Source organism: Salvelinus fontinalis, chromosome 6, assembly GCF_029448725.1.
Source record: "Salvelinus fontinalis isolate EN_2023a chromosome 6, ASM2944872v1, whole genome shotgun sequence".
Taxonomy (NCBI): Eukaryota; Metazoa; Chordata; class Actinopteri; order Salmoniformes; family Salmonidae; genus Salvelinus; species Salvelinus fontinalis.
The window spans coordinates 1,629,226-1,643,201 of record NC_074670.1 but is presented as its reverse complement, the minus strand read 5'-3'; the positions used below and the strand labels follow the sequence as shown (position 1 = coordinate 1,643,201).

At 40.4% G+C, this 13,976-nt stretch overlaps 1 protein-coding gene across 1 annotated transcript in view; it reads left to right on the top strand.

The window, feature by feature from the left end:
* Positions 1–13,723, top strand: part of LOC129856752 (F-actin-uncapping protein LRRC16A-like) — a 150,510-nt gene extending 136,787 nt beyond the window's left edge. Inside the window, exons 34-37 of the mRNA XM_055924474.1 lie at positions 403–445; positions 1,094–1,336; positions 5,339–5,488; positions 9,419–13,723. Coding sequence (XP_055780449.1) covers positions 403–445; positions 1,094–1,336; positions 5,339–5,488; positions 9,419–9,597 — 615 coding nt within the window. The 3' untranslated portion in view covers positions 9,598–13,723. The remainder of the gene's footprint in view (positions 1–402; positions 446–1,093; positions 1,337–5,338; positions 5,489–9,418) is intronic.
* Positions 13,724–13,976: the final 253 nt, after the last annotated feature.

The following is a 13,976-nucleotide window of genomic DNA, read 5'->3' as shown; positions in this document are numbered from 1 at the left end:
AAAACATCCCCACAGCATGATGCTGCCACCACCATGGTTCACGGTAGGGATGGTGCCAGGTTTCCTCCAGACGTGACGCTTGGCTTCAACTAACCAGAGAATCTTGTTTCTCATGGTCTGAGAATCCTTTAGGTGGCTTTTGGCAAACTCCAATCGGCCTGTCGTGTGCCATCTGTTGGCGGGGTCATGGTGCTGGGCTGTATGGTTGGACCTCATTCCAGTCACTCTGTTACACTACAGCGCCACCTGCTGCAGGAAATAAATACAGCACAACACTTATTGTATTCTAAGAGCTAGCCGGGACGCTAAGTAGCTAGGAGACAGTAACGACCACAGTATTAGTAGGTTGCTCTATTGTAGATGCTGTGACTGAACCCAGGGTTGTCTGTCTGTCTCCCCCAGGACCAGTACGACCAGTCGTCCAGTCCAGACAGCAGTGGCAGTGGTGAGTTCATCTCTACTGCCTTGTTTATGTTTACAGAGTGGGAATCACATGACGTGGGAGACTGTATTTCCTGAACCACAGATGTGTAGTGATTCACCCTGACTGCCTTTGATTTAGACTGTCACATTGAAGCTTATCCTGGACATGAACTCATGCATGTGTGTTTGCATGTGACCGTGACTGAAGGTAATGAAGTTAGCACAGTTAGTGACTGAAGGAGAAGACTCGTTTTGGGAATCATTTGTGTATCATTTGTGTGACTTGTTGCCTTCTGTGTGTCCCGTGAATGGCCATGTGTGCCCGACTATATAGCCTCGCTACTGGTATTTTATTGTTGCTGCTTAATTATTTGTTATTTATCTATTTTTCTTATTTTTTTATTTTATTTATTATTTTTTTACCTCAGTTTATTTTAGTAAATACTTTCTTAACACTTATTTTTCTTAAATCTGCATTGTTGGTTAAGTGCTTGTTAGTAAACATTTCACTGTAAGGTCTACCTTCACCTGTTGTATTCAGCATTTCACTGTAAGGTCTACCTTCACCTGTTGTATTCAGCATTTCACTGTAAGGTCTACCTTCACCTGTTGTATTCAGCACATGTGACAAATAACATTTTGATTTGATTATGTGTGTGTGTGTGAGCAGTGAAGGGCCAGCCTATCCCAACAGAGAGCAGGTCTCCGGGTGTCTCCAAGGCAGAGGGGGTGGTGGTCGTCGGCTCCCCAGAGAAGAGCCCTCGTGGTGGGGAGGCCAAACCAGAGACGGTCCCTAGGAACCGCATTACCTCCAGTTCCAGTCCTAAGCCCCCTCTTCAGGGCACCAAGCCAGCCCTCGCTGCCCGACCCTCCATCCTTCAGAAGCCGCGCACCAGCAGTAGCAGGAGCATAGGTAGGCCTGTAATATGGAGCACATATACTGGATATTCTTATATCCTTCCATTAGTGTGGATAACAGCCAGGAGAATTGGTAGACAGAGCATAACATTTGGTCCACCAGCCACTGTGGCAGGTAGATTAAAAAAATCTACCAGTCAAAATGTTTTTATTTCATTTAAAATTACACTAACAAAACACACACAAAAAAAACAGATGAGCCTTTGTTGTAATGCTTCTTAAACAGCACATGTATTACTAGTAAGAAGTAACTAATGTGGTTTATTGAATAATACTTTTCCCCCCCCTTTAAGGGCGGGAGGTTACCGTGGTAGCGTGATGTCAGTCGTGTTAGTGCCGGTGAGAGTCTGACTAGTAGCAGCGTCTCTAGCTGTTGAAACTCAAACAGAGAAGAACAACATGGCTTGTGAACAAAACTATGTACATAGTCAAGAAACACAGGGATAAAGTCTGTCTTCAGTAGACTTTAGTTTCACGTAAATTAGATCAACTTGTATGCCTTGTCCGCAGCGTTTCTAAAAAAGAATATTTCCCTCAGCTCTTCACCCCAGCCAGGAAGTGTTGCAGCGCGAGGTGGAATAGACTATATAGGATTTGTAGTTCTTTGACTTTGTGCAATTAATTTACCAGCTATGAAACAAAATGGCCGTAAAATACTTTGAAAACAGCCACTGCAGCATTTAGTTGACTATAAATGGGATCATACTTGACTATTTTTATTCCCGAATGCACTGTGGAGCCAAACACCCGCCACAGTGGCCGGTGAGATAGACTCACATTTGACAGGTGGTGTGTGTTAATTCTAGGCCCTGTTGGTAGAGTATGGAGCATTTACATAACACAGATTGGTACTGTATTTGTGTTTTATTCCTGTGGTATCGTGAACAGCCAGGAGCATAGATACAGTATGGATCAGATTAACACAATATATATATGTTTTATTCCTGTGGAATGGAGAACAGGAGCATAGATACAGTATGGATCAGATTAACACAATATATATATGTTTTATTCCTGTGGAATGGAGAACAGGAGCATAGATACAGTATGGATCAGAGAAACACAATATATATATGTTTTATTCCTGTGGAATGGAGGACAGGAGCATAGATACAGTATAACGTGACTGGAGACAACAACGCTGAATAAATGAGGCCATGTCTGATCACTAGGAGCAGCAAGCAGTGGCCTTATCACTGTAGAGTATGGAGAATCACCACCTGCCAGGACCATAGACTGGGTTCATTGGGTGTGGACTTACGCCCCGAGGGGGGATACTGGGACACTATCTAGCCCCTGGATGTTAAAGATCTAGAACTATCTAGTCCCTGGATGTTAAACATGTAGAACTATCTAGCCCCTGGATGTTAAAGATCTAGAACTATCTAGCCCCTGGATGTTAAAGATCTAGAACTATCTAGTCCCTGGATGTTAAAGATCTAGAACTATCTAGCCCCTGGATGTTAAAGATCTAGAACTATCTAGTCCCTGGATGTTAAAGATCTAGAACTATCTAGTCCCTGGATGTTAAAGATCTAGAACTATCTAGTCCCTGCATGTTAAAGATCTAGAACTATCTAGCCCCTGGATGTTAAAGATCTAGAACTATCTAGCCCCTGGATGTTAAAGATCTAGAACTATCTAGCCCCTGGATGTTAAAGATCTAGAACTATCTAGCCCCTGGATGTTAAAGATCTAGAACTATCTAGCCCCTGGATGTTAAAGATCTAGAACTATCTAGCCCCTGGATGTTAAAGATCTAGAACTATCTAGCCCCTGGATGTTAAAGACCTAGAACTATCTAGCCCCTGGATGTTAAAGATCTAGAACTATCTAGCCCCTGGATGTTAAAGATCTAGAACTATCTAGCCCCTGGATGTTACAGATCTAGAACTATCTAGCCCCTGGATGTTAAAGATCTAGAACTATGTAGCTCCTGGATGTTAAAGACCTAGAACTATCTAGCCCCTGGATGTTAAAGATCTAGAACTATCTAGTCCCTGCATGTTAAAGATCTAGAACTATCTAGCCCCCGGATGTTAAAGATCTAGAACTATCTAGCCCCTGGATGTTAAATATGTAGAACTATCTAGCCCCTGGATGTTAAACATGTAGAACTATCTAGCCCCTGGATGTTAAACATGTAGAACTATCTAGCCCCTGGATGTTAAAGCTGTTAAAGATCTAGAACTATCTAGCCCCTGGATGTTAAAGATCTAGAACTATCTAGCCCCTGGATGTGAAATCTGTTAAAGATCTAGAACTATCTAGCCCCTGGATGTTAAAGCTGTTAAACATGTAGAACTATCTAGCCCCTGGATGTTAAAGATCTAGAACTATCTAGCCCCTGGATGTTAAAGATCTAGAACTATCTAGCCCCTGGATGTTAAAGATCTAGAACTATCTAGCCCCTGGATGTTAAAGACCTAGAACTATCTAGCCCCTGGATGTTAAAGATCTAGAACTATCTAGCCCCTGGATGTTAAAGATCTAGAACTATCTAGCCCCTGGATGTTACAGATCTAGAACTATCTAGCCCCTGGATGTTAAAGATCTAGAACTATGTAGCTCCTGGATGTTAAAGACCTAGAACTATCTAGCCTCTGGATGTTAAAGATCTAGAACTATCTAGTCCCTGCATGTTAAAGATCTAGAACTATCTAGCCCCCGGATGTTAAAGATCTAGAACTATCTAGCCCCTGGATGTTAAATATGTAGAACTATCTAGCCCCTGGATGTTAAACATGTAGAACTATCTAGCCCCTGGATGTTAAACATGTAGAACTATCTAGCCCCTGGATGTTAAAGCTGTTAAAGATCTAGAACTATCTAGCCCCTGGATGTTAAAGATCTAGAACTATCTAGCCCCTGGATGTGAAATCTGTTAAAGATCTAGAACTATCTAGCCCCTGGATGTTAAAGCTGTTAAACATGTAGAACTATCTAGCCCCTGGATGTTAAAGATCTAGAACTATCTAGCCCCTGGATGTTAAAGATCTAGAACTATCTAGCCCCTGGATGTTAAAGATCTAGAACTATCTAGCCCCTGGATGTGAAATCTGTTAAAGATCTAGAACTATCTAGCCCCTGGATGTTAAAGCTGTTAAACATGTAGAACTATCTAGCCCCTGGATGTTAAAGATCTAGAACTATCTAGCCCCTGGATGTTAAAGATCTAGAACTATCTAGCCCCTGGATGTTAAAGATCTAGAACTATCTAGCCCCTGGATGTTAAAGAGCTAGAACTATCTAGCCCCTGGATGTTAAACATGTAGAACTATCTAGCCCCTGGATGTTAAACATGTAGAACTATCTAGCCCCTGGATGTTAAAGATCTAGAACTATCTAGCCCCTGGATGTTACAGATCTAGAACTATCTAGCCCCTGGATGTTAAAGATCTAGAACTATCTAGCCCCTGGATGTTAAAGATCTAGAACTATCTAGCCCCTGGATGTTAAAGCTGTTAAAGATCTAGAACTATCTAGCCCCTGGATGTTAAAGATCTAGAACTATCTAGCCCCTGGATGTGAAAGCTGTTAAAGATCTAGAACTATCTAGCCCCTGGATGTTAAAGCTGTTAAAGATCTAGAACTATCTAGCCCCTGGATGTTAAAGATCTAGAACTATCTAGCCCCTGGATGTTAAAGATCTAGAACTATCTAGCCCCTGGATGTTAAATCTGTTAAAGATCTAGAACTATCTAGCCCCTGGATGTTAAAGATCTAGAACTATCTAGCCCCTGGATGTTAAAGCTGATCTAGTGATAGTGTAATAGTCATATTCTGGGGCCTGAGGCTGGACACCTTCTGCCTTTCAATAGACCACAGATCTTCACCTGGGATGCCAACTAATCTGGCTTCCTGTCGCAGTCATCAACGACATAAACAACAATAAATTATATATCTTAACCTGGAAATTTGACACACGCCTGTCCTGGTTTTGGGCCAATAGAAACCTTGATGTAGTTCTGATAGTGTTTCTCTTTCTGTCTGCCAGATGAGGTCTGTGACTCCCCTGGAGGGAACGTGTCTCCCAAGGGGGCAATGCTGCCTTACAGCCTGAAGAGGGTCCCCTTGGACAAGGACAAGGAGGGACAGGGCAGTCCTCTACTGGGGGGCACGGTGAGCAACCCCTCTGCTCAGGCAGGTAGGTTACCTTTACCCATCCAGGTAGGAACAGACCTAGTCTCGCACTATCATACACATCAGGTGTCGTTCATCACTTTGCGGTTGAGGAAGCTTTGGATGGAGAGGCTATTTAGCCCTAAAGCGCAGGCCTCTGTTTCCCTCGAACTGTATCTGTTCTCAGTAGAGAGAGAGATGTGTCTGACAGCAGAATATATTGTCCTTACTGCATTGAAAAAAATGCACCATCACAGTTACAGCTAAATCTTTACTCGTTTTCTCTAAGTTTGCCATTCCTTCTTATTCCAAGTGAATAGTCTCATAAACTGTCCTTTTGGATGTGGCCTTTGTCTTGTAGATAGATATCATTAATCCTTCATTACTGTTTTCCTCATAGATAGATAGGCTAGGATTTGTCTCTGTGGTTTTCCTCATAGATAGATAGGCTAGGATTTATCTGTGGTTTTCCTCATAGATAGATAGGCTAGGATTTATCTGTGGTTTTCCTCATAGATAGATAGGCTAATATTTTTCTGTGGTTTTCCTCATAGATAGATAGGCTAGGATTTATCTGTGGTTTTCCTCACTAGCACTGGCCAACATTATTATCCAATCTACTACACCAGCTGTAATTAAGCTCCTGTATCTCATTTAGTATTATCTTCATGTATTAGTGTTGTCTCTCTAGAGCAGTGGTTTCCAAACCTTTTATAGTCCCGTACCCCTTCAAACATTCAACCTCCAGCTGTACCCCCTCTAAGCACCAGGGTCAGCGCACTCTCAAATGTTGTTTTTTGCCATCATTGTAAGCCTGCCACACACACACACTACACAATACATTTATTAAACATAAGAATGAGTGTGAGTTTTTGTCACAACCCAGCTCAAGGGAAGTGACAAAGAGCTCTTATAGGACCAGGGCACAAATAATAATATAATAATCAATAATTTAATAATATTAATAATAATAATAATTTAATAATAATAATAATCAATAATTTTGCTCTTTTTTTTTTACCATCTTACATATAAAACCTTATTTGTTCATCGAAAATTGAGAATAACTCACCACAGGTTAATGAGAAGGGTGTGCTTGACAGGATGCACATAACTCTGTAATGTTGGGTTGTATTGGAGAGAGTCTCAGTCTTAAATCATTTTCCACACACAGTCTGTGCCTGTATTTAGTTTACATGCTAGTGAGGGCTGAGAATCCACTCTCACATCGGTGCCTGGTTGCAAAGGGCATCAGTGTCTTAACAGCTCGATTTGCCAAGGCAAGAAACTCTGAGCGAAGCCCCATCCAGAAATCTGGCTGTGGCTTCCAATTTAAATAAAATCATCAAAATTGCTTTTTGCAATTTCGATGAGGCTCTCTTGTTCAGATATCGGTAAATGGACTGGAGGAAGGGCATGAAAGGGATAACGAATCCAGTTGTTTGTGTCATCCGTTTCGGGAAAGTACCTGCATAATTGCGCACCCAGCTCACTCAGGTGCTTCCCTATATCACATCTGACATTGTCCGTAAGCTTGAGTTCATTTACACATAAAAAATCATACAATGATGGAAAGACCTGTGTCTTGTCCTTGTTAATGCAGACAGAGAAGAGCTCCAACTTCTTAATCATAGCCTCAGTTTTGTCCCGCACATTGAATATAGTTGCAGAGAGTCGCAGATAGGCCAGTCGTGTGAGAAACTCGTCATCATGCAAGAGGTCAGACAAGTGAACATGATGATCAGTAACTGCTTGCACGCGCGTTACCACTCCACTATGTCTCCCTGTCATGGCGTTACCACTCCACTATGTCTCCCTGTCATGGCTTTTGCTCCATCAGTACAGATACCAACACATCATGACCACCGAAGTCCATATGATGTCACAAAGCTGTCCAATACTTTATAAATATCCTCATGTTGTCCTGGTTTCAAGTGGTTTGCAGAAGAGGATGTCATCCTTAATTGACCCCCATAAACGTAACGGACATATACCAGGAGCTGTGTCAGGCCCGCCACGTCTGACTCATTCAGCTGTAACGCATAGAATTCACAGGCTTGTATGCGAAGCAGTAATTGTTTCAAAACATCTCCTGCCGTGTCACTGATGTGTCGTGAAACAGTGTTGTTTGATGAAGGCATTGTCTGTATAGTTTTTGGGGCCTTTTCCCCCAGCATTGTCCCAGCCATATCCACGGCAGCAGGAAGAATTAAGTCCTCCACAATAGTATGGGGCTTGCCTGTCCTAGCCAGTCCTCCGCAATAGTATGGGGCTTGCCTGTCCTAGCCACTCGGTAGCTCACCATATAAGACTCTTCTAGCCCCTTCTTATTAATGGTATCTCTTGCTTTTATACATGTCTTACTACTCGAAAGTCGTCTTTATTCTCGCTTTAAAAACTCCCACGGCTTATTTTTTTATTTGTTTCTAAATGTCTGCGCGAGAGTGAAGGTTTCATTGAGGTGTGAGATAGTACTTTTGCACATATAACACACTGTGCCTGAGGAAAGGCACTACTCCCAATATAAGGGAACCCCAAATCAATGTAGCTCTTCGGATGCATCAGATTGACAACTCTGTGTCCATGCTAGCTAGGCTAACAACAAATGTAGAATTACTGATGCTAGCATTGGACGTGCTCGTGGAAGCAGAACAACTTGTGAGCTAGTAAGTGTCTCTATGGATGCGGGCCTTACTTTGAACCATTTATCAATGTTCGAGCAAACGGAATGAGCAGCAGCTACGTTTGGCTACATACGGACCGTTAGAGGAATTCCCGCGAGAGAGTAACGGTTAATGTGATTGGATGTTCATTATTTGTCAAGGCTACATTGTGTTGTTATTTCGCTGAATACTAGATGGTTTCATTTTATTTTTGGCAGTGAAACGAGGATACTCAGGCGAGAAAAAAAACTCACCCAAATGTATAGCCCCGTTGGAAAAAATAAATGGACTGTTTGAAAATGTGAAGAATATATATATATTTTCTTACTTTAATTTTTTATCACTGAGGGCACCACAGACCACACTTCACCCCCAGTGCTAGTGAGGAGATTTAAATCATGTTTAATGGATCAAGATTGAATCTATTGATATGTTATTGATATGTTATTGATATGTTATTGATAGGCTACTCATTCTTTACAAACTCCATCAAAAAAGAACCACACATTGCCTACTTGTATTCTATTTTTAGCAGCACAGATGTGCTGAAAGACAAATTAGAATGAATTACTATGCCCCAATCGGATTGGCCCTGTGGCTAATTGAATGGCTAATTGATCAACGAGCACTAAAGACCAGCCTCCCTCCCTCCACCCTCTCCCTAGTGAATGTTCCAACAGAAGACGGTAGTGTGTTTGATTCTGATCAGGAAGCTGAGAGGCCAATCGCAGAGCCCGACACGCCTGCCAATCACCTACCAGCACCGAACAGGAAGTGGGCGAGCACAAGAGCGGGAAGTCCCTCCCCTGTACTGGTTAGAAGAAGTTCTCCCTTTCCCTCCTCTTCTCTCACTTGTACCTTTTCATGATCTCTCATCTTGTCCCGTAGTTCAGGTCAGACTGCAGTGAGATTCATTATTGGAGCTTCTGGATGTGATTTGATTGATAGTGATGGCTTATAATTGAAGGAAGCTTTTACCAAAATGAATCTACCATACCGCCTAGTGATCTTTCTCCAACTGGCACCTGAGGCAGAACGTTATCCGGGCTTCTCTTGGCTTCACATACGTCATATTTTTAGAACATGTCTTGATGCCAGTTGGAAAATGTGCTTGGATTGATTCATCTTTCACAAGTTACTGTCTAGAAGTGTTATTTTGACTCATTTTGTAGCACTGATGAGGTAGAGATGGAGATTAAAACAGAAATAAAACAGTTTGTTTTCAGATAAGATTGTTTTTGGCGCCCTCTGCTGTTCATTCTCATAACCAACTCCTGTCCTCTTCTCCTCAGCAGTGAAACCAGGCTCAGTGTCAGACCCTGCCAAACGCCAGAGTCCCCACCGCCACAACTCTGAGGACAACGGCTCCAAACCCAAGGACCAATCCCCCAACCCTGACAGAGACAAGGGACCGGGGAGAAAGTCTTCCCAATCTGGAGAAGAGGCTGACAAAGACTTTATTTTTATATGAGAAACTAAACCCTCAATGAATGACAGGTGCATGGTACCTGCCTGTCATCTCAATGTATCTGATATCAGGAATCAGAAAGCAAAGACCCCATGTCTCAAGAAGACTGTCGGGCAGAGTAACCCATGTGAAGTGTTTCCCTTTGATAGTACACGTTCACTAATCTCAGTAATACCACGATAAATAGGGCTAAAGCACTGTTATGATGATGATGCACTGTTGTGTGTTAAGTCACTGTGGAAAATAAACAACACCTTTTCTGAAGGGGGAAGGAGAGGGACATCCCTTTACATGACTCAGATAGCTCATGGCTTGGCCATGTGTGTACTATGTCATCGTGGTTTGGCCATGTGTGTACTATGTCATCATGGTTTGGCCATGTGTGTACTATGTCATCATGGCTTGGCCATGTGTGTACTATGTCATCGTGGTTTGGCCATGTGTGTACTATGTCATCGTGGTTTGGCCATGTGTGTACTATGTCATCGTGGTTTGGCCATGTGTGTACTATGTCATCATGGTTTGGCCATGTGTGTACTATGTCATCGTGGTTTGGCCATGTGTGTACTATGTCATCGTGGTTTGGCCATGTGTGTACTATGTCATCGTGGTTTGGCCATGTGTGTACTATGTCATCATAGCTTTGTGTGTCGGTCATCCCCTGTGCTTGTATTGGGAACTGAACTGGTGTACTGTCAGGCCAGTAAAAGCTAGCCTGGAATCCACACTGAATATCGCACTGTTTCACTATTCAGATTGGTATCCATGCTAAGTGAAAGCCGGACATGGATGGAACTCCAGCTCGGGTCTTTTCTGCAGTCAGGGTCAATCGGCTACTAATTCAGGACCTGACTGCTTCATGTGGACAGACGGGACGTTTTCAAACCTGTCCAGCAATTCAGGAAGTAAACTGAAATTCCATTTCCATTTCTCTTCACTGCTTTTCAATCAGGAGAAATGTTTCATTGGAATTTGGCTTAGTTTCTGGATTGACTGTAATTGACCCCAACCCTGCTGTCCAGTCAGTCAGGGCCAGACAACTAGGGGTCATGACCTCGGCACCTTTTGCTCTTTCAATTGGTCTTCGTTTGCTGCCTCGCTGCCAGTAGTTTATTTTCTTCACGACCTGTAATCACGGCTTGGACTGAAGGATTGGTTTACTGGATCAGAACATAGTGATGTCACGGTAACACGTGTTCCTGATGTCTGGGACTGGGTTGAATGCTGTGAATGCATTCCATGAACCTGTCCACCTGGGCCATGTTCAGTAGGCAGAAAACGGAACAAAACTGACTGAAACAGGGAGGTAAATGACCCGAACTTGTCCAATAAGAAACACTTGATTTAGTTTATTACGCTCTCTACTGAACAGGGCCCTGAGGGGTATACTACGAAGCAGGTAGCAAGGTAACTTTGGTCAACTAGGAGTTCAACTCAGGATAACAGGTCAAAGCGGCTCACCTTTTAGCCAGGTGAATTTCTATGGCAACGAATCCACCAGAACTAACCCGCTCCGGGGCAGGCTATCTCCACTTACCTTGAATTACATGATCAATCAAATCAGATTCCTTCCCTCTTGCAAAGACTGTGTCATCATCCCCTTCATTTGAGGAAGACAAATGATTTTAAATATTATTATTTTTTGTGTGTTAAAAAATAGTAATGTATAAATATATATCATTTCCCATTTAGTAATGACAGAATGCATTCTGAACTTCACCCCCAGTAGGACTACTGTATGACTTCATAATACTATTTTATTGATGGGGGGGGGGGGGGGGGGGGGCTGTGGTTGTTGTGCGTTGATAAACACACCAAAGACGGCACTAATGATAAGTAATAAAATAAAGACTAATGATAAGTAATAAAATAAAGACTAATGATAAGTAATAAAATAAATACTAATGATTAGTAATAAAATAAATACTAATGATAAGTAATAAAAAAAATGCTAATGATAAGTAATAAAATAAAGATGGCATTAATGATCAATAATAAAATTAAATAAACGCATTAATGATAAGTAATAGAAATAAAAAAGTGCATTAATGATAAATAATCAAATAAAGACGTCACTTCTAAAAGCCAATTTCCCACCACAGCCTTCTGAATTTCCAAAATAATTTTAATTTTCTCTTGATTTCTGCACAAATGAAAATGTTGCACTGAGTCGCCCATGGATTGATGTTTCAGCATTGTCGCAATGAAGAGTTCGCCGTTCGACTAGCCATGTGCAGTTACAAGCCTTCTGGAGTTAGCGGCAGGCGTACAAGCAATATCCACCGTGGTGCAGGTGAAGCCTGAACTGGGATGTGAAGCTAACTGAAGCTGGTTAGCTTTAGAAGACCCTGAGTAGATCTAGCTTGCTTCGTAGGATAACCCCTCTGGTTAACTGTCTCGGTTGATTTGGGTTCCTCTGTCTTGTATTTTATTCTTTCTGTTTGGGGATAAAGAGCAGCTGGCTTCTGTTTGGCTCTATAAAACAATAAAACCACGGAATGACGTGTTAAAAAGGATCCTTCAGAGTTAAATAAGTAAGAGAGGGAGTCTATCTCTCAGACAGGCAGGGTGTTAAAAAGGATCCTTCAGAGTTAAATAAGTAAGAGAGGGAGTCTATCTCTCAGACAGGCAGGGTGATTACTGCTGAATTTGTGTGTCTGATATGCATGTGTGGTGTACTGTATGTTAAGTTACATACATGTAATATAATACTGTATGTTAAGTTACATACATGTAATATAATACTGTATGTTAAGTTACATACATGTAATATAAAACGGTATGTTAAGTTACATACATGTATTATAATATTGTATGTTAAGTTACATACCTGTAATATAATACTGTATGTTAAGTTACATACATGTAATATAATACGGTATGTTAAGTTACATACATGTAATATAATACTGTATGTTAAGTTACATACATGTAATGTAATACTGTATGTTAAGATACATACATGTAATATAATACTGTATGTTAAGTTACATACATGTAATATAATACTGTATGTTATGTTACATACATGTAATATAATACTGTATGTTACGTTACATACATGTAATATAATACTGTATGTTACGTTACATACATGTAATATAATACTGTATGTTAAGTTACATACATGTAATATAATACTGTATGTTAAGTTACATGCATGTAATATAATACTGTATGTTAAGATACATACATGTAATATAATACTGTATGTTAAGTTACATACATGTATTATAATATTGTATGTTAAGTTACATACCTGTAATATAATACTGTATGTTAAGTTACATACATGTAATATAATACTGTATGTTATGTTACATACATGTAATATAATACTGTATGTTACGTTACATACATGTAATATAATACTGTATGTTACGTTACATACATATAATATAATACTGTATGTTAAGTTACATACATGTAATATAATACTGTATGTTAAGTTACATGCATGTAATATAATACTGTATGTTAAGATACATACATGTAATATAATACTGTATGTTAAGTTACATACATGTAATTGAATACTGTATGTTAAGTTACATACATGTAATATAAAACGGTATGTTAAGTTACATACATGTAATATAATACTGTATGTTATGTTACATACATGTAATATAATACTGTATGTTAAGATACATTTATCCACACACGTATGTCTACACAAATCCTATATTACTATGGTACTACTAAGGACACTACTAAAATAGGTTTATATAATGATGTAATTTATTTAAATAAAAACAGTGGTTGGTGATGTTTTTATTCCTTTTCTTGTCCTTGTTGTAAATGTACGTTGTGTTCAAACTGAGGAAATCAATTTGTTGATTACATTTGTTTTTCTTCTTATTCTTTAAACAATTTAATTAGTTGGATTATTTTATTTTTATGACAAACAGAAACATTGATATATTTGCCTGATAATTTCTGAAAAGCAAAAAAAAAAAAGGAAACTTAATTCAACAAAGAAAATGGACTCTATGTTGTAACGCATGGTGTTTTATTTTGTTATGGACAACACTCCTTTAACATGTTTCACTAAATCCCACTACTGGCTGTGGACATGTCCTTCCTTATGTGAATATTTATACCAATTAAAATACTTGTACAGATTGAACAGGTCGACATGAGGTTTGTACAGATCTTTGATGACACGTTGGTCGTTGAATCAGTGCTGAATGAATAGAGTTACAGTACGTTTCAGCTTCTTATATGTGCTCTGCCTGTCGACACGGATGCCAAGTCTAGCAAGTCGATGCTGCCATCCTTCCTCTGTGTTACCGGGATGCAGCACCATAGAGTTCCCATACATTGCGGTACTCGTCGTCTCGGACCCTGAGACGTCTTTCTCCAGCCATCTGCTCATCTTT